Here is a 25787-nt window from a genome sequence, read left to right on the forward strand (position 1 = left end):
AAAGGTCATGTAGAAAACATACTGCTTCTTCACATGCAGCTGCTCTCATCAGAGGGGTCGGGATGGTCATCTTGCGTGGTCCAAATAACAAGGTGGGCTTGATTTTTGCTCGTTTTTGCTCACACACACACAAACACAGACGACACACCAACGAGCCGCTCATATCTAAATGATGTCTGGATGTTGTATTTGCAGCAGCGGTGAACTAAATGTGTTTTAATTGCCCGTTGAGACGCCGCAGCAGACTCCAGGACCGCATTGCCTTACAAGGACAACATGGACAGTATTATTTGTAGATGTGAGCATGATGCTTTATATTATGTATTTTCCTGTTTATAGGTCAAAGGAGGATTATAACAACTTTACAAGTGCACACAGCTGGCTGCTGCTTACATTCAGAGTTCTGAGCTTTCAGTGGATGAACTCAGACGTTTTTTTTGGGTCTTTTTCTCTCTCAGCAGACGGTGATTCATTAGCAAATAAAACTAAACTAACATGCAAGTATCAGACGCGTACAAGCCACAGCGAGCCGGAGTTGACATTTTCAAAGGGCAGCTGCTGGAAGGATCTTTCTGTCCATCCTGCAGGAGACACTTTCACCATTTTGACAATTGATACTGAAGTAGAACGATTCTATATCAGCAATACAGAACAGACAAATGCTGTTAAAGGAGCTATATGATGCTCATTGTCAGGATCATAATTAAAAACACTTAATGTTTCTCATACTGTCTGTTTGTCTAGATCTGGGTTCACTTCTGTCTCTTTAAGCTCCAAGAAAAAGCTCAGTCTGCAGCGTTTGGCTTTGCGTGAATATGCAGGTGGTTCATCAAGATATGAACCACCTTTGCAAAGACAAAGCTCTCATGCATGGGCGGTATATATTCTAATGAGCCTGCCAAGGCCTGGACCTGGTCTTGAGGTGCGGGTACAGCTCAGAGTCACTGAGCTGCGATGCTGGAGGCTCATCGGTGTCCTCTGTCCTCTCCGGTGCTCTTTGGTTGACTGGGCCTGAAAAAACCTCGAGGACGCTCGTGCTCCAGCTCGTGAGCCTTTTAGCCAAATGCAGACCAGATCTGATGAGTTCTCCATCCTGATGTTTTCACAATAAGCAACTTGCAATGATGAGACTGAATTGTGGGCAGAAATGCAAACTATAAAGTATTACTTATGACATATAACAGTATATTTGTGGATGCGTATTCGCAAAAGGTGGCATTAAATCTTCTGTTTTGTGTTATTGTTGTTAAAATGTTGGCGTCTAGTGTTCATCATGGTCACAATTCACTGGAGGTTTTCACATATTTGCAAATGAACTGTGTGTTGAGCCTCTAAACTTCCTCCCAGTGCTCATCAAGTTCAAATAAGAGTATTTAGTGACATCTAGTGGACAAATAGAAAAGTGCTTTACTCTCACAGGCGATGCTGCATATGTACGTACATATACTGTATGTGTTTGAGGAAAGAGAAAAGACCAAACCTCTGTATGACTTGGTGAAATCAACTAATCGTGTATGAATATTTTCATGACATAAAAGTCAAAAGGGAGCGCTTGTTTTTGAAGTCCGAGTCGAGCTGAACATCTCCTTTGACAGGTCTGATATGAGAAGATGTTGGTATGCCATCACCCTCATATATTACTTTACAGCTTCATTAATCAACACTGGGTCACATGACGAGGATTAACTCACCAACAGCTGACAGCTGGTTGTGTTATCACTCTCACCATGTGACCTTAATAAGGCCGCACGGTGCCAAAAGGCCTTGAACCCAACATGCTGCCAAAAATAATCAATGCATCTGTAATATTTTCTCTCACGTTCAGTGAGCAGCTCATCAAACATTCAAAGAATATTTCTGCACAGCAACATGTGGCCGAAAGCATCAACAGAAAGCTGGTAAGTGGGACTTGACTGAATATTTTACTTTAAACAAGACAGCGAAGGAACTTTCTGCTTCTTTTATTTACGCTGGACGAGCTTAAAACCTTTCACAGTCAACATGAACCAATTTATTTTGCAAATGGGACTTGACGCGTCAATGACAGCGTACTCAATAACTCATGGAACATTAGTGGACGAGGTGACGTCGGACGACGTCTGATTGGAGGTCACGGGGTCGCCCGTCTGCTTCTGACCGACCAGAAGCTTCACGGCCCAGCGCAGCAGGGACTCCGTCACTTTGAATCCGCTCAAGTCCTGCAGGCTCTGGCCCGACAGCTCGTAGGAGTACGAGAACAGGTGGCCGTCGCTGTGAGCGGCGGGTCTTTTTCTGGACACGGCTCCTGCGGCTTCCCGGTGGCCGCTGCCCTCGTCGGTCCCGGAGCCCGCCTGAGAGTCAAAGAGCCAGGACGGAGGACTCCCAGCGATCGCAGCTTCCTCTTCCTCCCCTGCTTCCGGTGACGGCCCACTTCTCTTCCCCTGTGCCTTTCTGTATTTCTTCTCAACAGCCTCCTCGACGTCCTTTTCCAAAATCGGGCTCTGTTGGTCCGAAGCCGGAAGAGTTCGTTGAGCTGAGTCGGTGAGGCGTTGGTCTGAGGCCAGGAGCAGGCCCGGCGGTCCGGCGAAGGGCTCCGGTGGACTCGCAGAAGTCGAAGAAGCAGCCGGTAGCTTCTGGTATGGCGGGAGGTTGCTGTGCTCTGACGTCTGCTGGGAGTCCCTGGAGCTGTGGACGGGAAGCGGCGTGCCGGCCGAGACCGCGGAGGGATCGGACCCGAGTTCGGGAGCAGACGGGGCCGGCTGCGGGGGGCTCGGCGTCAGAGACACACCGGAGCACGACGAGGTTTCACACGGTGGAAGGTGGACGTCCCAGACGCTGGATAAAGACGGGACGTCGCAGTCGATCATGACGGCGATCTCCCTCTCTTCATCCATGCTGTCCTCCGAGGGATGCGGCGACGTCTCATCGGCGTGCCGGTCGCTCTCTACAACTGGCGGCGCGTCCATCGGCCGCTCCGCGACGTCGACGGAAGGCGCCGCGGCCTCTGCAGGTGGACGCGAGTCGCTCGCTCTGTCCTCAGAGGCGGCAGGAAGTCCACTCGCTGTCCAGCTTTCGACATCCGGGGGCGTTTGCATCCGCCGAGCGTCTTCCTCCGGGATGAGAAGACACTTCATGGGCACACTGAAAGCTTTCTCTCCCTTGTACCGGACCCGGTCCACATCCCAGCCCGTAGCGACGAATGCGTCCGGGCGGTTCGCCGGCGGGTCGCAGGTGGAGGTGGAGGGCTGCGGGCTCGCCGCCGTCAGCCTCTCCCGGACGTCGTCCAGCACGGCCTGCAGGCAGTCGTGCTGCCACTCCCCCAGCAGCTCCGACAGGTCGAACCCGCACTGGGAGTCCTGCGTCTCCTTACCCAGCAGGGCCCTCCACGTCTTGCAGATCTTCATCCTGACGGAAGGCAGCGTGGTGCTGCAGGGCGTGCCGTCTTTAACCGGCCCGGCCGCGGTCGTGGCCAGCTCTCCGACCGATAAGACGAATCTGGATTTGGTCTGTTCCAGGGCCATGTGGAAATGCAGCCGGTAGTCCCGGATGCACACGGTGGTGTTGACCAGGCTGGTGAAACACTCGCGGTCCTCCTGCTCCTGAAGGTGCTCCCAGGCTGACGCTGTGAGGATGGCGGGGATCTGGAGCAGCCCGTCTGACAGGAAGAGGAGCCCCGTGGGGCCCTCGGAGCCAAGAGCCTGCGACTGAGACATCTGACCCACCCCGATGACGTGGGCCTTCAGCCGGCCGCCGCCGCCGCCGCTCTTCTCCTGGCTGCCGTAGCTCAGGATCAGACTCTCGATCCATGGAGACGGTCGGCTCCAAGCGGGGCGATGCATGCTGGTAGTTTTCAAACTGTGAGTCCCCAGGTGTGTTCTCTACGCCAGGTGTTCACGATGCTCATTGGTTCCTCCAACACAACATCACCAGCTGCAGGTAGAGACATACATATATGAGCTATTAAATGCAAATTGATCACTTTAACTTTCGAAGGAAATTGAGGGAAGAAGTCAGAGTTTAACCACTGCCATCCTTTCCTCAAGCTGTGACTCCTCCACTATATACTGGAGTTGGTGCTTTGTTTGTTTTTCGTATCTCACACATTGGACGACAAGCTGCATTTCGTTGTGTCGTACAATAACCATAAACTAGCCTTATGTGTTGCATGACTCTCTTAGCTAGCATAGCTTCATAATACCCACACGTAGTCCGCGCTATTACCTTCGTGTAATCCTGAACATAGTATAATCATATTTCCGTGGGTGCAAAGTTATGGCGGCGGGAGTTGTTTCAAGTTGGCGAGAGATAGCAGTGACTACAATGCAGTCTTCCTTCAAAATAAAAGTAAATATGTCTACGTATTATTGTACCGATGTGACCATAATTATACACGGTGAAAATATCTTCTTATGTATCACCACTTGCTAATTTATTTTTAAGAAAATGTGTAGTTCAACTATACTAGTTAGTTTAAAATGTTGTATTCACACCGGAAATACGGGTGGTAGCGTTGTTCTTGGTAGCTTTGTGCTGGGAGATTGGGTTTGACGCCCCGTTCCGTTTAGCTTTTACTTCTGACTTTGTTTAGTCATTTCGAAATTTAGACAACGATTCAGCGAGAGTTTTTAATCTGGCTTATTTTAAGAATACGTTTATATGAAATTATATTGATATATTCAAAGTAATAGCCTTTAAATCACCAATTTACCCGCAAATCTGTTGATACGAAGGTGCCACTGAAGTAGTGGAACGGTGTTTATCTACACGTTTTCCGCCTAGCTGCTGCTGCATTCAGGTGCCAGATTAATTTATAGAATCCCGGCTGTAATAATAATAATAACAATTATTCCACGATTTATTTAGATCTACGTGGAGATTTCGTCATAAAATAGCTTCTTATTTGAATATTTATGTTTATTTTGTATATTAATTTGGATATTTAGGTAGCCCAAATGAATGGGTGTGTCGTACGTCCCGTATTTCCTTTTACCTTGAACGCAGCACAATACATGTCTTCACGTATAGTTACAACATTCTCGCCTGGAGTGGTTCATGTTGTCCTAAAAGAAGCTAGGAGCAGTCTGTGCCCGGACTAAAAGAAAAGCTCCTTTCCTAGTTTTAAGGTAAGTCACGTAAAAAGTCTCAACTTGAATTGTCAAAAGGAAGAAAAAAAACATGACATAACAAGTTGGACCACTGTAGTTACACGGCGCTGGGGCTCAAGCCTCCGTTCATGTATGTGTAGCTTTGCCCTGTATGACAGTGAGTTGGTCTGCTAGCCACACACGACTAGCATTAGCTAAGTTTCCTCCTCCACTGCCGGACATGCCACGCTCTTTGCCATGGGAGCTGCTTGTTGTTGTGCTAAGTTACTAGCATAAAACACAGCACGCCTGCTAATGGTCAGCAGGAAGAACTGCCTTTGCTTTTATTTTGCACAAACCGAATTGAAGCGTGTCCCCTGTTCACTTTTGCACAGTAAAACCTAAAAAAAAAATTAAAAAAATGCCCGACTCTGCGGTGGGTGAAACCGGTTCGAGGGTTTCGGACCCACAACATTCCCAGAAACTCCTCCGGGTCCTTCGCACCTTCTGGCAGGAGCAAAGCTTCCACGACGCGCTGCTGGTGGTCGATGGAGAGGAGCTGGCGGTCCAGAAGAACATCCTGGCCGCTGCCAGCCCTTATGTCAGGTCAGTGACACCAGGGACACCTGCCTCCAGATGTGTGTCCGAGCATCATGGGCGTGGCCACTGACCCCTACACCTGACTATGTTAAAAGTGCACCCCTGTCTGTCATATTCAGTTCTGCTAATGGTTTCCTCAGAACCAAGCTGAACTACAATCCCCCGAAGGAAGACGGGTCAATCTACCGGATCGAGCTGCAGGGGGTCTCCATGGCCATCATGAAGCAGATCCTGGACTACATCTTCAGCGGTGATGTAAGCATGTGACACCCTCAGGCTTTTAGGCGTGGTAAGTAAATGGTGCCGCCTCTCTGCATGTATTGTGGTGGATGTCCATTGTGGCCTGTCCTCCCCCCGCAACAGATCACTCTGAGCGAGGATACCATCCAGGACATGGTGCAGGCGTCCGACATGCTCCTCATGACCGACCTCAAGAACCTGTGCTGCCAGTTCCTGGAGAGCTGCATCACCGCGGAGAACTGCATCGGCATCCGGCTCTTCTCTCTGCACTACTGCCTCTACCACGTCCACTACGCCGCCACCGAGTTCCTGCAGACGCACTTCGCCGACGTGGCGCGCACCGAGGAGTTCAGGGAGCTGCCCCCGAGCCGGCTCTGCGAACTGCTGGCCATGGAGAAGCTGAACGTGGGCAACGAGAAGCACGTGCTGGAGGCCGTGGTGCGGTGGTACGCACACGACCCGGTGGAGCGCAAGGTGGGTTCAGAGTGACGAGGGGAGAGGTCACTTTTAATAATATTTATATATCCTTCTACATTACGTGGTTGGAGTAGGTTTCATTTTAATGAAGGGTACACCAGGAAGTTGGTTTGCCGTTTTGCAGTAGAAGTCACAAACTGGGTTTGACCTTTTTTAAGAAACCCCACATTTGTAGCTACATTTCTGGATAACGTCTTATAAGATCACACCATTGGTTATTTATGCTTTAACTACATTTAGTACAATTCTTTCTCGACATTCGTTGGTTTCATTTGTTTTTCTGCGCAGTAGTCAAGTCATCAAGTTTGCAATGAAGCGCAAACTTTTCAAATCCAGCTGCACTTAAGCTGCTTTCACACACAACGCCATGAAACACTGGCAACAGATTGATGTCGACTTATTGCTCACTGTGAAGAGTTTCGTGAGTTACATTATTGATTTTTTTTGTAAGACTGAAAACAAAAAGAAACCATTTGCCGCCTGGAACGATAATTAAACAGCAGGTATCAGATCTTCAATTCAAATAGACCATTAATTAAATTAGATTTGTAGCTTGTGTGTCTTATCTGAAGGCTCCCTGTTCAGTTCTTGCCAACTCAGCAGTTTAATTTTAGCTCATTGTTTTGGGTTTGATGGCTGATCATCAACCTTGTTGTCAGCAAGAATCAGGCTGTTTCACCCGTTGAAACCCGTGTTTGAGTCGTCGTAGGAACCCCAAGTTAATTCCATATCTTGTGTTTATTGTATGCATTTGTTCAGCAAAGTCTTGGGAAAAAAATGTATATCTGCAAAAATAAAATTACTTTTAAAAGATATTTTGATCATAACTATGAACATCCAGCATGATATGAGCCAGATTCCTCAAAAAAAATGCCTCCTGGAGCGTCAATAAGACACCTTTTTGGAAAGATTAGGACCTAAAGAATCAGAATCTGCAACAAAAATCACAATAAAACAAAGACTTTGTCTAAAAACAGTCAAAAAACTGTGTTGTTCAGTTCAAAAATGGAAAAACTTTGTATTTTATGCCAAAAGATTGTCTGAATGGGGCATGCTGGGACTTAAAATTGGCACGGGAGTATTTTTGCTTTTTGGTGAAAGATAAAAAGCTCAGATTAAAAGCCCGTCCTCACTGCCTGCCCAGCACCGACCATCAGACAGATGAAGTTAGTGAGTCGCTGGAGGACATGAGGAGGCTGCAGATAAACGACTGGTGTCAAAACCACGGCTCTATATGACGCTGATGTGTCCGCCAGGTGTGTAAATAGACAACTTGTAGACAACTTGTTCACTGTGTTGGCATCACAAGGTGGTGACATGTCGGTGTGGTGTTTCCAGCTCGTTCCTGTGGCCAAAAAAAAGCCAATTTATTTGACTCTAAGGGCTGTAAGCGTTGTGTTTGATCCATGAACCTAAAGGTTGCCTCTGTCTTGGCAGGTGCACATGAAGGAGGTGATGTCTGCAGTATGGCTGCAGGGCCTGGACGTGAGCTACCTGAGGGAGCAGGTAGGCAAGCTGCGAGGCGCCGTTCAGGTCGCAGCGTATGCTTCATAGTCTAATCGGCCGCAGCGTGTGAGGAACGCCCGGCCGCTCGTTCCACGTGGCGTTCGCCGCTTCCGAGGCCTAACTCGTGGGTTGTGTGCTGCACGGTATCCCATCAGGCCGTGGGGGAGCCGCTGATGAGGGAGGTCATCACAGACTACTGTCAGCAGGTGCTGGCGGCGGGCCCGCTGCAGGGCGAGGACATGCTCGGCGCCTTTAAACCCCGAGGTTACTCGGAGTGCATCGTCATCGCCGGAGGGGAGGATCGCAAGTGAGTCGCCGTCTTTTATGCTTTATCGTCTCTCAATGGAAGAAATCATGTATCGTGATGCAGAATGACATCATCCTAAATGAGAATAATCACATGTAGGAACTGAGTTTTATCGTTTTATTTTGCACAAAAAGTTCGATGTTTATATGAATGAACAATGTTTATCTCCATCCCACCTACTGCGTAAAAAAAACTAAAAGTCACTGCAATATTCTCATTAAACACCATATCTTGAGTTGGGAAAATCTCATTAAATTCACTGATGTCTGTTTTTTAAAGTTGTACATAGTACGGCTCCGCCTGTGCTTGGTGAGTTTATTAAACAACACACTCAAAGTTGCAGACACACAAAGTTCTGCTTCAAGAGGTGATCGTGTCATTTCACAAAGGTCGAGCTCTTTTTAGCAAATCTGCATTTTCAGGTGAATTCAGCAAAGTCATGAAACGCTCTTCCATCACACAAACGCACAAAAGAAACGGACAAAACATTCAAACACAGCTTTGAGGAGCGGCTTGTTGACAATCAGGTGTGCAGACATTAATGTTCTGCCTGTTTATTTGGTGTACATGTGCATTTGTCTTGTTTAGTGTTGATGTTTTGTCTGCGCCTCCAGTGTTTTATATATATGCTTCTACTGTAGATACACTTTCTTTTCTTTGATGCCACTTAGTTTTGTGAGTTAATATAGTTTATACGTGACTGTCTGTCTATCTTAATTGCATTGTGTTGCATTTTATGGCAGCCTGAAAGTGTGTTACTGTTGATTAGTGTGCGTTTGTCCCTGTAAAAAACAATATATAGGAGAAACACAATCAAAGATGGATGTCAGGCTAACTCCGCCTCTTCCCGGCACTCCCACTCCCCCACAGAAACTTCTCCCCCACTTCTCTCCACAGACGTTGTAGAGGGAAGAGGTTAAACCAGCGTCGGGTTCACGCAGGTCACACGGCGATGCTTTTTATGACCCGTACAGGAACAGGAAGCCCACCGCTGTGACGCGCTGCATGTGTCCGCTCTACGACGCCAACAGACAGGCCTGGATCGAGCTGCAGCCCATGAGCGTCGCCCGCCTCGGCCACGGCCTGGTCACCGCCGGTCAGGATCAAACAACACCTGTAACTCCTTTTGTGTTCAGCAGTAACTGAGTAGTAACGCTGTGTTTCCTGTCTGTCAGAGGGGTTTCTGTTTGTGATGGGCGGAGCAGACGAACACAAAACAGTCCTGGACAGCGGAGAGAAATATGACCCCGACTCCAACACCTGGAGTCCCATACCCCCGATGCTGCAGGTACTCTTCTCTATCTGTGCTTCTCCTGACGTCTCAGTAGGTAAAATGATCCCTCGTGATAAGTACTCAAACGACAGAGCGATCCTTCCATTTATTCCCCCTTCTCATGTATTTTGTTATGCAGCTCAACGTGTCAAACACACACTGAACGGATAATTCCAGCTTTTCGAATGTGCTGCTGTTGATGATTTTGAAGCAGGATGAGTGATCAGCGATCATGAGAAGTTCTGCAGCTGTTGCAGTGCATGCGCTTCACTTCATGACCACTAGGTGTCAGCAGAGCTGCAACACCGGATTTAACAAATCCACTCGTCGTCGTTCATAAATGAAGGACAGAAAAATATTGAAGTATTCATGAATAAATACAGGAATAAATAAATAAATGCTTAAATAAATAAAGTAATAAATGAAGAAATACATGTGGACACATAAATACAGATAAATGAAGAAATAGATTTATTAAATGATGTCTTGTTTTAGGTATAACTTATATTCATATATTCCTGTATTTATTTATTCCTGTATGTATTTATTTATACATTTATTCAAGCATTTATTTATTTATTCCTGAATTTATTAATGTATACATTTATTCAAGCATTTCTTCCTGTATTTATTTTTTTATTCATACATTTATTTAAGAATTTATTCATTTATTTCTGTATTTATTTATTCAAGTATTTAATTTTTCATTTATTCCTGTATTTATACATATATACATTTATTTAAGAATTAATTTATTTATTCCTGTACTTATTTATACATTTATGTAAGTATTTATTTATTCATTCCTGTATTTATTTATTTATACTTCGGTCATTTTCTGCCCTCCATATTCACATATGTGGACTAGATCTTGTTGAACAAGACTTCTTATACGTATACAAATCAGACTTCATGTTTTTAAAGATAAAAAATCTCAGATTCAAGTCATATAACGTAAACCCGTACCTAAAATACAAACCGCTGGTGGAGCCATAAGCGCGGCGCTTGGTGTCACATGTGTGTATTTAAACTTGTGTGTGTGTATTTGGACGTGTGTGCTCGTCTCCAGGCCCGTCAGTGCTTCGGCGCGGTGGAGCTGGACGGGCTGATCTACGTCCTCGGAGGAGAGAGCAAGGACTCAGAGCTGATCACCGTCGAAGTGTTCGACCCTCACTGCAGTACCTGGAAACTGCAGACCAGCATGACCATGATCCGCAAGGTAACGACACGCAGACAAAACCTCACAATGACGGCGCGGGAGAAGGTCCGACCACGATGACGTCACAGCAAAGTAGTGAGCTTCATGTCCTGCCTCCATTGTTAAAGTGGGCCAATGTCAGCTGAGATCAATCTTCTGCTACGACGGCCTTTTTATGCTTTTGCAAGTGTGTCGGTGCGTGTTTTACACACACTTAAAAATGTAAAATGGGCCCAAGTGATTCATTTCCCCCAGCGACGCTCTCCCGGCTTGCCGCGACGTGTTCAGCCGTGTCTCGTCTCCTCCGTCAGGTCGGCTGCTACGCCTCCATGAACAAGAAGATCTACGCCATAGGCGGGGGCTCCTACGGGAAGCTGTTTGACTCCGTCGAATCCTTCGACCCCAAAACGCAGCAGTGGACGGGCCTCTGTCCTCTGAAAGAGAGACGGTAAACACAAGAACGAGAGGAGGAGGAGGAGGTGCTGGCGGACCGTTGAAGCCCACGTTTGTTGTCTCCTCCTCATGTCATTGTCTTGTCTTTGATGAGTCACATGTTCTGCGTACTTGTCTCATAACACGAACCTTTAACCTCGGCCTGTGAAACGTTGTGCTTGTTTGCATTGCACAACAGGAAACGGAGCGTGAGTCGCGGGACTCGTCTGTTTTAGTTTCAGTTTAACGTCCCTCAGATTACGCCACAGTCCAACTGAAATCAGCCTTGTGTGAAAGAATTGTGAGGAGGACGATGAAGTGACTGTCAGAGAGGATGTTGAGTCACAGCGTGCACACTTCTTCCATTACATTAGTCACATGTGTGAAGAAACATTCAGCGTTCAGTCACTATTATCTCCCGTTATCTCCTTTAAGGTCGTTTGCGAGCAATGGTGCCGAGCAGGATCACTTTATGGCCGTGACGTAAAGTCATTTTATGTTGTTTGGCGTCATTGTGATAAAGCGCCTTGAGTAAGAATCGACAAATCAAGGAATCTATGTTCCCGGATTAGCCGACAGTACACGTTCCTGACCGGGTATTTTGTCCTCTAACAAGTTCCTGTGTGGGTCAGGTTCGGGTCGGTGGCGTGCGGCGTCGGCCAGGAGCTCTACGTGTTCGGCGGAGTCCGAAGCAAGGAGCAGGACAACCCCGAGCAGAGACAGATGCTGACCTGCAAGTCTGAGTTCTACCACGACGAGATGAGGAGGTGCGTACGGAGACACACACACACTCACATGCATCCTGGTGTTTGGGCGTCCGAGGGGCCGATCACACCAGACGCGACTTTTAAAAGGAGGGTGGAGCACGATACAGTACGGCGAACACCAGCATCTATTCCACGACTCGTGTCTGCATGACGAGAGCTTTCAGTTGTAAGTTCAAGCGTCTTCTGAGCAGCAGAGTCGTGTTTCCATCTAGAATTATGTAGCTCTTTGTAATTAAACAGCGCTAACATTAGCGCCTTGTCGGGGGGAAGCCATTTTCTTTTGAATTCCCCGCCGTTCACACCACACAAACGGGAAGGAACAAAGCCCCGCCTCTCGCTGGATCTGATTGGCTGCCGTGGCCGAGCGTGACAGCGATGAGCTGTGCGACTCCGCGCCGACTAAACGCTAAAAAAACGCAGCGTTTAAAAGGCGCGCTTGATCGGTTTTGCTAGCGATGCGTTTTTGAGAGTCGCGTCGGGTGTGATCGGCCCCTCACTGCTCCTTCAGCCGCGTTCTTGACCTTCAACACAGCAGTTGAGAAAACAATGTCACCGTAAGGACCATTTAGTTTATTTGTCGACCATATCTCAAGCTCTTCACGAGCAGATGGCTCTTCTAAAAGATTCTTCTGCATCGTCTTCCCGTCGGGGACCGTGAAGTGGTTCCACGTTTTGTCTTTCTCGAACACTGAATACAAAAGATGGAACTGATAAAAGTACAAAACATCAGCTCTTGACAGTCTTTATAATCCGGCTGTGCCAATGCACATAGACTAGTTTGTATGAAATATGTATTCTGTATATTCTTCTGGTGACCAATACTTTGAATTTCCATTAGTTTGCGACACATGGGCATAGAAAAATAAGATTACAGAGGACTCATGCACAGAATGCACACTGTGAAATGTAATATTCACGCACGCTGTCGTCAAAAGGGAAGGAAACTAAAAGGACAAAACCTCCTACATCTTGTGTAACATGCAACTGGATGGGCGTGGCACGTGACTGGCTGTGTGGCGCTGCGTGCAGGTGGATGCTGCTGGACGACCAGAACCTGTGCATCCAGACCAGCTCGTCCTTCGTTTGCGGCGCCGTGCCCATCGGAGCCAGCATCTACGTGCTGGGAGACCTGGACACAGGTCGGCACCACAGGACCGGACCGGCGAGCACGTCTGCAGACGTCTGACGAGGTCGCGGTGGAGGTTTGTCCTAACGTGCCGCGCTTGTGGTGTTTCCTGTGCAGGAACCAGCTTCGACTACATCCGGGAGTTTCGCCGCAGCAACGGCACGTGGCATCACACCAAGCCCATGCTGCCCAGCGACCTCTCCAAGACGACCTGCGCCGCGCTGCGCATCGCCAACTGCCGGCTGTTCCGCCTGCAGCTGAGCCAGGGCATGTTCCGGATCCGGGTCTGAGCGACGCCGCCGGGCCGGCGCCACGCGTCCACGCTCCACGTTTGCACGCCGGGACTTTCTACCTGCTGTCGCTCTGGCTTTTGGGATTTTTTTGTGAGCACTAAAGTGTTCTCGCCGTTGGATGATGAGAGCTTTATACTTGACGGAGACAAGAAGAAGTTTTTTTTGTTGTTTTTTTATTCAATTCCTTTTGGTTTCAGCGTGGGATTAGTTTCTTTTTTGGTTTGAATAACCGGACCTCATTTGTTTACTGGGGGATGTGTTACTTGGTGAAGGGATTTAAGCTCTAAGCAGCTCTTAATATTTACTTCTGAATGGTTTTTTATTACATGAGGGATTGAGATTGACGTTTGTTGCGTTTATCATGTGGTCCGGCGGCGTATTTCTGGTCCAACCGTAGGCGACATCATCTTTTTGTCGTGATATTTTCAACATTTGCAGTGAAAATCTTTTCATTCCATTAAATCTTGAGTGGGAAAGGAGACACTAACCTGCACGCGGTGATAAGTAGAGCCTGGTGGTAGAAGAAGTAGTAGTAGTAGTAGTAGTAGTAGTAGTAGTAGTCACTGGAGGTATTTTGCTGGCGCTAAAGTTGTTAGTGTCATGAGGCGCCGGTCACAACGAGCCGCTTCACGAGTAAAACATCGCTCACGTTTCTTCTGTTCGGCGACGTCGCCAGTGTCCCACTCGGCCCCATCATATCGAGCAAAAGGGGGCGGGGCTTTCGTACTTTACCACCGACTTCCTGTTTCGAAGTAGGAACAGACGGAGGCGGACAGATGAAGGATATTTACGTTATTTTAGTACGATGAACAATATCGTATTTTCCCTCCTCGACCGTTCGACAGAAAGAGCTCGATGTCCGCCATGACACCATCTTGCTGGCTGCTTAGAAGCTCTGAACATGCGACATCGTGACCGGCCCGAGCGCACAGCGTGTCTCTGGAAACCTCCGCTCTCCTGATGCTTTAGCTTTAAGTTTGTTAAATGAATTGTGGGCAGGATGGAAAGCTGTACCAGCGGTGGTGGATGATGAAGGCTGATGGAAAACGACACACACACACACACACACACACACACACTCTACTTGAATGTTTGCACATCGGCGCACACGTGCGTTCCTCTCAATCGTAACCTTGTGAGCGGTTTCATGCAGCAACTAGTTCCTGACTCACCTTGAGTAACCGCGTCTTGATTTCCGTAAAGTTATTGCCGTCGAGTTCCTTTTCTTCCAAATAATTGCCACCGTAACATAATAACAAGCATGTGAGTCGTACGCCACAAATCCAAAGACGAGCTTTTTGTATAAATGTCAAATAAAATCTCTGCTTTTCTTTTATATATCTACATTTTCGGTTGAGTCTTTGCACTTTGTTGTAACTACTGCGTCACGGTGCAATCCCCACCTCCACTACTGAATAGAAATATATTATTATTAATGAATTAAAACACTAATGGTGTAAAAATCTGATATTAAGACGTCTCTACAGACCCAGCTGCTGCTTCAGGCTGCAGGTTTTCATCAGACGCAGACGAACGTTGCGCAACAGGCTCTCATCATTATGAATGACGATCAGCTGACTGCCTGCCGTGTCAAACCCGACACGCCAGACGTGCCAGACTCGAGAAGCAGGAGGACCAGTCTGAGCCCGGGAACGCCGCGCTTCCTCCTTCATGTGACGCTTCACATTCCTTCGAGTCCAGTCATTTACAGTAAATACCGCATCCAGTTCTGTATTCTAAACAACGCTCGCGTGCAAAAACAAAAAGCTTTAACTTTAACCAGAGCGGCGTTCCATGTGGAGTCACACGCTTGTTTCAGTTTGGACTTTTAAGGAAGTTTTGTAAGGTTGTTGCCTTCGGGTGTCTTTCATTTACGTTAAAGGAAATAAAAGCAGCGATGTGGTCGACTCCGTGTCGTTTCTCAGTTCTTTTTATTTTGGTTGTTGGGATGTTACCAAACACCCACGAACTTGTATCAAGGACTCAAATTTGATGCGTTTGTGCTTTTACATTGTTAATGTTCTATTATGAATACATAAAAATGGTGAATGGACTGTACTTGTACATCTCTTTTCTAGTCTTCCGACCACTCGAAGCGCTTTAACACTACTCGTCATCATTCACCCGTTCACACGCTGATGGGCGGAGCCTCCATGCAGGGTTGTCTAGTGGGAATCGGAGAAAAAGTCCAACACAAAGGAGACCCTGAGGGTAAAATATCAAATGTAAGTGATCTGAAAGGAAGTTCTGCAGCGCCACATCCTCCTGAACTCACTGACGGTAATACCTAGAAGGTAAAATCGACTCTTGGCTGCTGTTTGTGGTCCTGTGTGCAATGTGATGGAGTAACACGAGGATGGCTCTGCAGGAACGAGCGTCCAGAATGCAAAGGGTTCATCCTCTGGGGAGCTCACAAGTGCACGCTGAGTTGTTTTGGATGCTTTTGCGAAGAGTGAAGGTCAGATTAAGAGTCTGTGTCCTTTGTGTCTTTTATCATTTGTCACTTTAAGCTGACGTTGCAGGGTTCTTAGTGTAGTTGAAGAACCCTGCAACTAAAAGTCATCAAAAAGTTTTCCAAAAGTCTATTAAAGGTCCTGTGAATGTGTTATGTTCATGTGTTCATGACGTTCACTTAGTTTGAAATAATAAAGCTGCTTTTTAAAGAAAGAGGCTCAAAATATAAGCAGCATACATGTTCTTATAATTTTAATCAAACTATTGTCTCTCATTCATTTGTGTCCTCTAAGGTTTACTGTACGCTTTGAATCTCACTTTTTCATGTTTACACACATTTCACACACTGTTTGCTCATGGACATTTGGTTTAAAGTCACAGAAGGAAATCCATTGGTCATGTGTATGAACAATGAATATGCATTATTAGACCTTATCAGTCATATTTCTATTACTTTTACATCTATTATACTCACAACTTATTATTTGTATATGTCCTTTTCCTATTATCATTATTATTACAGCTGCTATGCTCTGACTTGTCTTTTGCTCTCTTCCAACCCACCGTTGCTCAGTTCTTGCTCATGTCCGGTTTCTGTAAATCAGAGTTCTGTCTAGACCTGTTCTGTAAAAAAAAGTGTCTCGACATCACTTCTGCTATGATTCAATGCTATAAATAAAACAAATACAATTGTATTGTGGCTTGCTGTGAAGGAGATGGGTTCACAGGATGGATGGTCTCAAGCTCTAGACTCAAACATCTATATAAAATATACAATATAGGGATATTTCCTTCAGACAGCGTTTTAAACACTTCTCTTCACACCATGTTGTGTTTCTGCTAAATTGCTCCTGGGTGACGTTTGCTGAAAATGACCAGACCGTGCTTCATGTGGAGCTCTCCAAGGTGTTCATGGTAAACATGTGTTCAGTTTAAATTGTAAAGACGGTGTGTTGGTCAGGAGAAGTCTAGACAGGAGATTAGCTAACGGGCTACCCGGCGTGACCAAGATGGAGCTAATTCAGTTCAAGTGACCGCTCCCAGCTGCCCGGGGTCATGTGACCCGTCTGTTTGGAGGGGTCCGCTGACGACGAGCGCCGCCGGTCACATGTTGATTGTCTCATTGTGGTCTCGGGGGACGTTCCCACTTCAACGTGAGCTTCAAAAGAAGACATGACACACTCCTCTTCTGACAAATTCAATTCAAAATTCTCAAGTAATACGACACCTGAACCAACGCTGTCTCCAGACCTCCTCTTCCCTGTGTTTGAGTCGTCGTAGGAACCCCAAATTAATTCCAATACTTGTGTTTATTGTATGTATTTGTTCAGCAAAGTCTTGGGAAAAAAATGTATATCTGCAAAAAAATCACTTTTAAAAGATATTTTGATTGTAACTATGAACATCCAGCATGATATGAGCCAGATTCCCCAAAAAAGCCTCCTGGAGCGTCAATAAGACACCTTTATGGAAAGATTATGACCTAAAGAATCAGAATCTGAGACAAACACCACAATAAAACAAAGTCTTGTCCTGTTAGGAAGGAGTTTCAGTCAAAAAACGGTGTCTTTCGGTTTAAAAATGGAAAAATTATGTATTTCATGCCAAAAGGTTGTCTGAATGGGGCATGCTGGGACTTAAAATGGGAGCGGGAGGATTTTCACACACGCTTCCCAAAAGGTTAATACCGTAACTTCCGTCATTACACATCAGGTGTGTGACGCGGTGCCTTCTCCCTGCGTGTTTCTCCCCTTCGGCCTTCTCATCCTGCCGGCGGCCGCTCGGCGAGTCCCGACTGGTCTCCAGAAAACAAAACCTGGCTTGAGCCTCGATTCCCCGTCAGCCGGCTTCAGGAGAGACTGCTGCATCTCGCTGCCCCGACACTCCTGTGTCTCGATCCCTCTGGCCTCGCTCCCTGTGGCCTCGCTCCCTGTGGCCTCGCTCCCTGTGGCCTCGCTCCCTGTGGCCTCGCTCCCTGTGGCCTCGCTCCCTCGGGCCTCGCTCCCCGCTCCCTCCCTCTGGCCTCGCTCCCTCTGGCCTCGCTCCCTCTGGCCTCGCTCCCTGTGGCCTCGCTCCCTCGGGCCTCGCTCCCTCGGGCCTCGCTCCCTCGGGCCTCGCTCCCTCGGGCCTCGCTCCCCGCTCCCTCGGGCCTCGCTCCCCGCTCCCTCCCTCTGGCCTCGCTCCCTCTGGCCTCGCTCCCTGTGGCCTCGCTCCCTGTGGCCTCGCTCCCTCGGGCCTCGCTCCCTCGGGCCTCGCTCCCTCAGGCCTCCCTCCCTCGGGCCTCGCTCCCCGCTCCCTCCCTCTGGCCTCGCTCCCTCTGGCCTCGCTCCCTCTGGCCTCGCTCCAATTGGGCCTCGCTCCCTCGGGCATCGCTCCCCGCTCCCTCCCTCGGGCCTCGCTCCCTGTGGCCTAGCTCCCTGTGGCCTCGCTCCCTCGGGCCTCGCTCCCTCGGGCATCGCTCCCCGCTCCCTCCCTCGGGCCTCGCTCCCTCGGGCCTCGCTCCCTCGGGCCTCGCTCCCTGTGGCCTAGCTCCCTGTGGCCTCGCTCCCTGGGGCCTCGCTCCCTCGGGCCTCGCTCCCTCGGGCCTCGCTCCCTCGGGCCTCGCTCCCTGTGGCCTAGCTCCCTGTGGCCTCGCTCCCTGGGGCCTCGCTCCCTCGGGCATCGCTCCCCGCTCCCTCCCTCGGGCCTCGCTCCCTCGGGCCTCGCTCCCTCGGGCCTCGCTCCCTCTGGCCTCGCTCCAATTGGGCCTCGCTCCCTCGGGCATCGCTCCCCGCTCCCTCCCTGTGGCCTCGCTCCCTGGGGCCTCGCTCCCTGGGGCCTCGCTCCCTCTGGCCTCGCTCCCTGTGGCCTCGCTCCCTGTGGCCTCGCTCCCTGTGGCCTCGCTCCCTGTGGCCTAGCTCCCTGTGGCCTCGCTCCCTGTGGCCTCGCTCCCTCGGGCCTCGCTCCCTCGGGCCTCGCTCCCTGTGGCCTCGCTCCCTGTGGCCTCGCTCCCTCGGGCATCGCCCCCTCGGCCCTCGCCCCCTCGGCCCTCGCCCCCTCGGCCCTCGCTCCCTCTGGCCTCGCCCCCTCGGCCCTCGCTCCCTCTGGCCTCGCGCCCTCGCCCCCTCGGCCCTCGCCCCCTCTGCCCTCGCTCCCTCTGCCCTCGCTCCCTCTGGCCTCGCTCCCTCTGGCCTCGCTCCCTCTGGCCTCGCTCCCTCTGGCCTCGCTCCCTCTGGCCTCGCTCCCTCAGGCCTCCCAGGGGTTTTTAATGGTGACGCCATCAAGCAGGATGTTTTTTGACACCTGCTTTTAGCAGATGATGTCGTGCCCTGCGTGTGTTAAGCATAAGCCACGTTTGATTTCATTTTGTATTTGGTGGGTTTTAATAAACCCACTTGAGTTTTCTGCCAACACCTCCACACAATGGAGGTAAATGGTATTTAGTTTGAGGTTTGAGGTCTTTTCTCTCTGGACACTTTCCGTAAATACTTACATACTTACATATTTACAGAAGAGTCATTTGGATTGTAAAAAAGTTTATGCTAATGATGTAAACACCAGAAAACCTGCTTTTAAACAGTCAAAGTGTTTGGTTTGGTTTGTTAAAGACTAACAAAGATGGTTTTGAAGAGTTGTAGCCCAATATCACAGATTATCACTTTGACCTGCTGTGTCCTCTTCAAACAGCTGTTTCTGTTCATATCTCACGTCGTGGATTAAAGGATTATTTGTGTTGAGTTGGAGCTGTAAATAAACAGCTTTGTTTTGTGTGTTGAGTTTGAATGAAGTGTGTTTGATGGCCAGTAAAAGGACCAATCACTCATCTGACTGGAGAGGAAGTCAATGACATGATTAGTCATCAATTATGATTCAGAATCTGTTTATTGCCAGAAATGATTTCACAAACGAGGAATTTACCTTCATGGAAACTGTAACATTAGACACCAAACAACAAACAACAAACAACGACAACACACAGCAATGTGTATTTAATGAAGTAATTAGTGTGTTAGCGCCGTCACTGCTGGTGGGAGCTGGAGCAGATACACAACCACGACTACACTACACAACAACGACTACACAACAACTACACAACCACGACTACACAACAACTACACAACCACGACTACCGTAGTGTTTCTTCTCAGGAAGAATGATTCCACCTGAGACAAGAGCCAGGAGTGTTTGTGTTAGTGTGTGTTTGTGTGTTAGTATGTGTATGTGTGTGTTAGTGGGTGTTTGTGTGTTAGTGGATGTTAGTGTGTTTGTGTGTTACTACACTAACACACTACAACACCTCACTACAACACCACAACACCTCACTACAACACCACAGCACCTCAACACAACACCTCACTACAACACTACAACACCTCACTACAACACCTCAACACCTCACTACAACACCTCAACACAACACCTCACTACAACACCTCAACACAACACCTCAACACAACACCTCAACACAATACCTCACTACAACACCTCACTACAACACCTCAACACAATACCTCACTACAACACCACACTACAACCCCTCAACACAACACCTCACTACAACACCACACTACAACCCCTCAACACAACACCTCACTACAACACCTCAACACAACACCTCACTACAACACCACACTACAACCCCTCAACACAACACCTCAACACAACACCTCAACACAACACCTCAACACAATACCTCAACACAACACCTCACTACAACACCTCACTACAACACCTCAACACAACACCTCAACACAACACCTCACTACAACACCACACTACAACCCCTCAACACAACACCTCAACACAACACCTCAACACAACACCTCACTACAACACCTCAACACAACACCTCACTACAACACCACAATACCACAACACCTCACTACAACCCCTCAACACAACACCTCAACACAACACCTCACTACAACACTACAACACCTCACTACAACACCTCACTACAACACTACAACACCTCACTACAACACCTCACTACAACCCCTCAACACAACACCTCACTACAACACCTCACTACAACACCTCAACACAACACCTCACTACAACACCTCACTACAACACCTCACTACAACACCTCACTACAACACTACAACACCTCAACACGACACCTCAACACGACACCTCAACACGACACCTCAACACAACACCTCAACACAACACCACACTACAACACCTCAACACAACACCTCAACACAACAGCGGTATTTAACAGAACATTTGAGCCTCTGGTAACACTTTGACACCTCGTCGTCTGCCTGAACCCAACATTTTGTGTTTTTCGTTCGGCCATGATAGAACTGGTACCGTCTGAGGAGATGAACGGTGAGCAGTGACGGAGGGTTGGGATGGTTCTTTCAGGTGGAAGCTCCGGCTTCAGGGCCTTTGCGTTGCTCCACATCTGCCTTACCTTAAGTATCCACACGACAAAAACATAAATCTCTCCGGAGGCGTGGCGCCGCGTGTTCGTCTCTCCGCACCGGAACTCGGCCTAAACTCGAGTCCAAACCCGATCCGGTGGACTTGAGTTTCTCACGGAGACGAGTGAGCCAGCTCATGGCATCTGGAGGCGGTGGATTCATTACACACCGCGTTACAGGTGTCAGACTGAAACACAGCAATGAATCAGACGGGCAAACGTTCTCATGGCATCTGGAGGCGCTGTATTCATTACACACGACAATGTGGAAACACAAGAAAGGTCAAGGGTTCAGACCGGGGTCACAATGGTGAGGACTTTTGGATTTCATGTTTAGTTAGTTAGTTTCCAGAGTGTTCGTATGTTGATCTTTAAAAAATAAAAACTTTCCAGAGAGAGTTCCCTGAATATACAAAAAACACAAAAAAGAAACTTCCTTTTCTACTTTTTCACATCTTTGCCTTTTTTTCTCTGCATCTCTTTGTTTGCAAGTTGTAAGACTTCCAGAAATACAATTCTAATTATGCTGAATTACATTTTTTTTTATTACATATAGATGGAAAATGGAACTATGCACACTAGTCTGAAAACTAACATGTTAATGTAGTTCCAGACTCTTTTCTAAATAGTCTGAATGAATGTTGTGGAAGCAAAAGAAGGTGAGCTCACTACCTGAGTGACATCACTTTCTTGTTCTACCTCTTGTCAGGAACTCGTCCTCCTCTACGTCATCGGCTCCTCTGGGAAGCTTCCCTGGAAAACGGACGTGGTCATCGACAAGCCGCATCATGTCCAACAAAAGGGAAAACGGAGCTGGAGTCACTGTAAATCCCTCCATGTTTTTCCTTGTAAACGCGGAGGGGGGCGGGGCTAAGGGGATGGGCGGAGAGAGGGCGGGGCCAGGTGGGCGTGGCTTAAGCGTGCGCCGTCGGCAGACAGTCAAGCGCAGAAAAGACACACGGCTCATCCGCTCGCCTTCCCCATTGACGTCAGTCCGGTGTCACGTGAACGAGCGCGGACCAATCAGCGCGGCGCTGCCGGAGAGCGCTGGCTCCTTCACACCGCGAGACACGGGGAGGGGAGGGGAGGGGAAGAGAGCCTGAATAAAACAGGAAGCCGTGCCACTGAGTCTGTAATGACCACGAACCCCCACGGAGGAGCCCAGCGCCGCCGCCATCGGATACTCCGTCCGCGCACTGAGTCCTCCCGTCGCGTTCCTCGCTGTGGATTACCGGGTTTGGCACCGGGGGGCGCACGGAACGGATAAGGCCATGGTCCCGACGTACTGAACAGCTCGCTGCTGGTGCTGGTGGTGGTGGTGGTGGTGGGGGGAGGCGGAGGCGAGACGCGCACCGTGGAGACAATTTATGGGGCATTGTGCGGGGAGGAAAATGGTGGATTATTTGCACTGTATCATCAACAGCTTGGATATCCTTTCGTGAGACACCGATCGGGGGGCATTTGTGCGCCAGTCTCGGGGCCCGTCCACGGGAACGGGAACGAGGGGAGGAGGGGGTCTGCTTTCAGCGGGTCGGGTCGGTAGGGAAGCCCCTCAGCTCGAGCCCAACGAGTCTCTCTACATGTAGGATCCCCGTGTGGGTTTCGACGCGTCGCCCTCCGAGAGTCAATAGAAACAATAACCTGCTGGATTAACCGAGCGATGGATTTCAACAGCGGCGGCGGCGGCGGCAACGGCGGCAACGAGCTGCACAACAACCAGTTCTATCAGTGCGAGGAGAACAAGCCTCTGCTGGGGGAGATGTCGGAGGGGAACAACAACACCAAGCCGTGCGCGGGGCCGGGCAAGAGGTCCCTGCACCACTGCAGCAGCGGCGGCGGCGGCGGCGGCGGCGGCATGCGCTACAAGCTGCTGCACGAGGGGGACATCCAGGTGTGCGTGGTCAAGCACCCGCGCACCTTCCTCAGCAAGATCCTCACCTCCAAGTTCCTGCGCAGGTGGGAGCCGCACCACCTCACGCTCACGGACAGCAGCCTCACCTCGGCCACCGTGAGTCGCCTTCCGAGCCCCTACTGTGTGTGTGCGTGTGTGTGCGTGTGTGTGCGTGTGTGTGTGTGTGTGTGATGTGCAGTGTGTCACATTCCACAGGCAACTTCGGTGTTTGTCTTTTCTTGTCTGGACGCAGAGGACTGAGACCACTTCCAGTCTGTTGTTGACGCAGTTTTCCAGAAGGCAGCTGGTCTCCTCCCTCCTTCTCCATCTCCATCTCTCCTCCTCATCCCTGTGACCTGAAGGCCCCTGGCCCCTCCCCCCCGCGGGGGGTCCAGGTGGACGCATCAGCCCCCCCCCCTCCCCCACCCTCCTCCCACAGGTCTCAGGGTCACCATGAGTCTCTTAATGCTTATTGTCTGGAGCTCTGAATCTGAATTATTGAAGGAATTATTATGGGTCCTTATGGAAACAGAAACCCACAGGGAGGGAGGGAGGGTCTTAGGGGCCTGAGGGGCCCGCCTGCAGCAACCTGCCCACCCCCCCTATCACCGGTGTGTGTGTCACTTCCTGCCTCTCTTGTGAAAGGGGAGCAGCGCTTGGCGTTGGTGGAGCGGGTACATGAGGAACTTCCTCTGTGGAACAGCTGCTGCCGGGTCCATATTTCATCATAAATATGATCCTGCATGGCTTATTTAAACCAGCAGTCGGTGCCTAATAAAGGGAGGAGGGGCGCAACCAGAACGCCATGCAGGCTGCAGGCCTGTAGCGTTGCTGTTCTGTTGCTAGGGAAACAGCTTGGGTCCATGTGTACTTCCTGTCAGCGCCTGCACTCACACACACATTGCAACAGGAAGTGCCAAGGAGCCCCTGCAGAATGTTTGAAACGGTTCATATTTTCAGGAAACCAGGATCATCTTTTTCTTTCCTCTCCGTTACAACATCCTGACATTTTCTCTGCGATGGTCTCTGCACGCACGATGTCATCGTGAACCAATAAGGGAGCCGTGCCTCTGCTCATCCAATCCAGTGTAATTGTTTGTAAATCAGCACGAATAATACCCGAATAATAAAACCCTTCATTTCCTCCTTTGTTTGTTATCAACACCTCTGACATTTCCCTCAAAGCCAGCCCCAGTGTTTTATCAACACACCTTGTCAGAGGTATTTTTGGACGTCTGCCTATCGCACCGAGCGAGAGGAGCGTGCTGATTGGCTCACTGCAGTGTGCAGTGTGTTGGGGCTGTTATCATAGCAGGGAAGACTTGTGGATGCAGTGGTGGGTGAACCCGGCCCGGTGGACCACGAGAGACACAACGCTCCGGCCTCATTGTTGGATATATGGGCACGTGCATTAGATCAGCGGTTCACAACCTTTTTTGCGCCACGGACCGTCTTTTCTGTTTAAGGGAATATTTTCACGGACCGGCCTTCACGGTGTGGCCGATAAATACGATGTAATAGAATGACACGACCAGCATAAAAACACATAAAGTGCACAATAATATAACTCACTCTTACGTGAATGAGTGGGAACCCTGAGCTGGTTTCTCTGCTCCCATCTCGGGGTGATGGGAGACATTTTTGGGGTAATGTATCATGTGACCTCTTGACATGTGTGAAGAGGCACAGACGGATATCCGGTCATTTTTCAAAATAAAACTCGCTTAATTTTTCTTTTCGGGAAAATATTTAATCTTTCTGTGCGGCCCGGTACCAAAGTACACTTGGACCGGCCCGGTGGTTGGAGACCGCTGTATTAGATCATGCTTTTCTTCACAGCTAAATGGATTTTAAAATTTTTTCCACCAACACTGATTACCTGTCGACTCCATGTACATGCTATAACGTTATGATTTTGCACATGTGGGTTATTTTACTATGAATCACTGGACCTCAAAGAATCTTCGTCCGTTTTTGTCCTCACTTTCTTTGACTTTGTTTGTGTTGGAGTGAGCCGATGAGCGTGTGTTCATGAGGATTGTAAATTAGCATAAACAGCACCTGATAGTGCCACGAGAGGCGTCGTGTCCCCATCTCTTGTTATTGATGTCCTGCTTTCAGCGATCCAGAGAGGACAGTGTGTCATGTTTGTGGGGAATGGACACAGATAGGGGGTGCTGTTAATGTCGAGTCACCTGACGGGGCTAATGCCACTGAAATAAAGAAGATATGCTTCCAGATTTAGTAACCTCTCGCCACAGCAACGCCATCAATGACTGCAACGAGAGGAGGTCAAATAACGTGTTGTACATGAGCATCAATAGACGTTCGAATGACTGGATGCCTTTCGGCTGCATGAACAAATTAGGAACTATATTAGCCGATAAATCAAACGGGATATTGTCGCCGTAACCACGAAGTGCAAGTTAAATGGGTTTACAAGCTCCAAAATGGCCTTAAAGTAATAAAATGTACGCTCCGACAAACAATTAGTGGAAAGCCTATTTGGAGAAGAGTCGACTGTCACATGACTCTTCCGTCAGGTCTGGAGCTCGTAAAGTGTGTTCATAACGAAGAGAGCATTCAGGATGCTGAATGTGGCACCGTGTCGTTAAGAAGAGGATGTCTGGACCGTGTTCTGGGCTCTGGGCTGGCAGACCCTGACTCATGCCCGGTGGCTGCTTCCCTGCGCTCCTTTTGAACGCCATAAGCAACCACATATATGGTTAACATAGTCCAGAGTATGACCG

At 48.9% G+C, this 25787-nt stretch overlaps 3 protein-coding genes across 7 annotated transcripts in view; 2 read left to right on the plus strand and 1 right to left on the minus strand.

Annotated features, from left to right (window-relative positions):
- Window positions 1-1958: 1958 nt before the first annotated feature.
- Window positions 1959-4381, minus strand: acd (ACD shelterin complex subunit and telomerase recruitment factor). The gene is made up of 2 exons (XM_068603399.1): window positions 4201-4381; window positions 1959-3909 (listed from the first exon to the last, which is right to left on the minus strand). Exon 2 carries the CDS (start codon window positions 3816-3818, stop codon window positions 2061-2063), a length of 1758 nt encoding a protein of 585 aa, XP_068459500.1. The 5' UTR covers window positions 3819-3909; window positions 4201-4381; the 3' UTR covers window positions 1959-2060.
- Window positions 4382-4993: 612 nt separating this feature from the next.
- On the plus strand, window positions 4994-16431 carry gan (gigaxonin). Of its 5 annotated transcripts, XM_068603332.1 has the most exons (13): window positions 4994-5102; window positions 5459-5669; window positions 5804-5918; window positions 6027-6377; window positions 7818-7886; window positions 8042-8193; window positions 9168-9289; window positions 9369-9481; window positions 10536-10685; window positions 10976-11112; window positions 11729-11863; window positions 12893-13002; window positions 13107-16431. In XM_068603332.1, exons 2-13 carry the CDS (start codon window positions 5485-5487, stop codon window positions 13277-13279), a joined length of 1812 nt encoding a protein of 603 aa, XP_068459433.1. In that variant the 5' UTR covers window positions 4994-5102; window positions 5459-5484; the 3' UTR covers window positions 13280-16431. The 5 variants fall into 5 exon arrangements, with proteins under 5 accessions (XP_068459433.1, XP_068459436.1, XP_068459437.1 ...); XM_068603335.1 differs by lacking the exon at window positions 13107-16431 and having other exon boundaries at window positions 11713-11863; window positions 12893-13003; XM_068603336.1 differs by lacking the exon at window positions 13107-16431 and having other exon boundaries at window positions 11713-11863; window positions 12799-12918.
- A 5812-nt stretch (window positions 16432-22243) lies between these two features.
- The window catches only part of cmip (c-Maf inducing protein), a 41485-nt gene continuing 37941 nt past the window's right edge, over window positions 22244-25787 (plus strand). Inside the window, exon 1 of the mRNA XM_068603795.1 lies at window positions 22244-23154. Coding sequence (XP_068459896.1) covers window positions 22807-23154 — 348 coding nt within the window. The 5' untranslated portion in view covers window positions 22244-22806. The remainder of the gene's footprint in view (window positions 23155-25787) is intronic.

Source organism: Clinocottus analis, unplaced genomic scaffold (assembly GCF_023055335.1).
Source record: "Clinocottus analis isolate CAN_PGR_092001 unplaced genomic scaffold, fCliAna1.0.p SCAF_6, whole genome shotgun sequence".
Classification (NCBI taxonomy): domain Eukaryota; kingdom Metazoa; phylum Chordata; class Actinopteri; order Perciformes; family Cottidae; genus Clinocottus; species Clinocottus analis.

What these genes read in the sequence shown, in the direction of transcription:
- acd (XM_068603399.1), bottom strand. Translation starts at nt 3,818, where the DNA reads ATGCATCGCCCCGCTTGGAGCCGACCGTCTCCATGGATCGAGAGTCTG.
- gan (XM_068603332.1), top strand. Translation starts at nt 5,485, where the DNA reads ATGCCCGACTCTGCGGTGGGTGAAACCGGTTCGAGGGTTTCGGACCCA. An exon ending in ACTACATCTTCAGCGGTGAT is followed by an intron (nt 5,919 to 6,026) that starts GTAAGCATGTGA and finishes CCCCCGCAACAG; the next exon opens with ATCACTCTGAGCGAGGATAC. An exon ending in TACCACGACGAGATGAGGAG is followed by an intron (nt 11,864 to 12,892) that starts GTGCGTACGGAG and finishes CGCTGCGTGCAG; the next exon opens with GTGGATGCTGCTGGACGACC.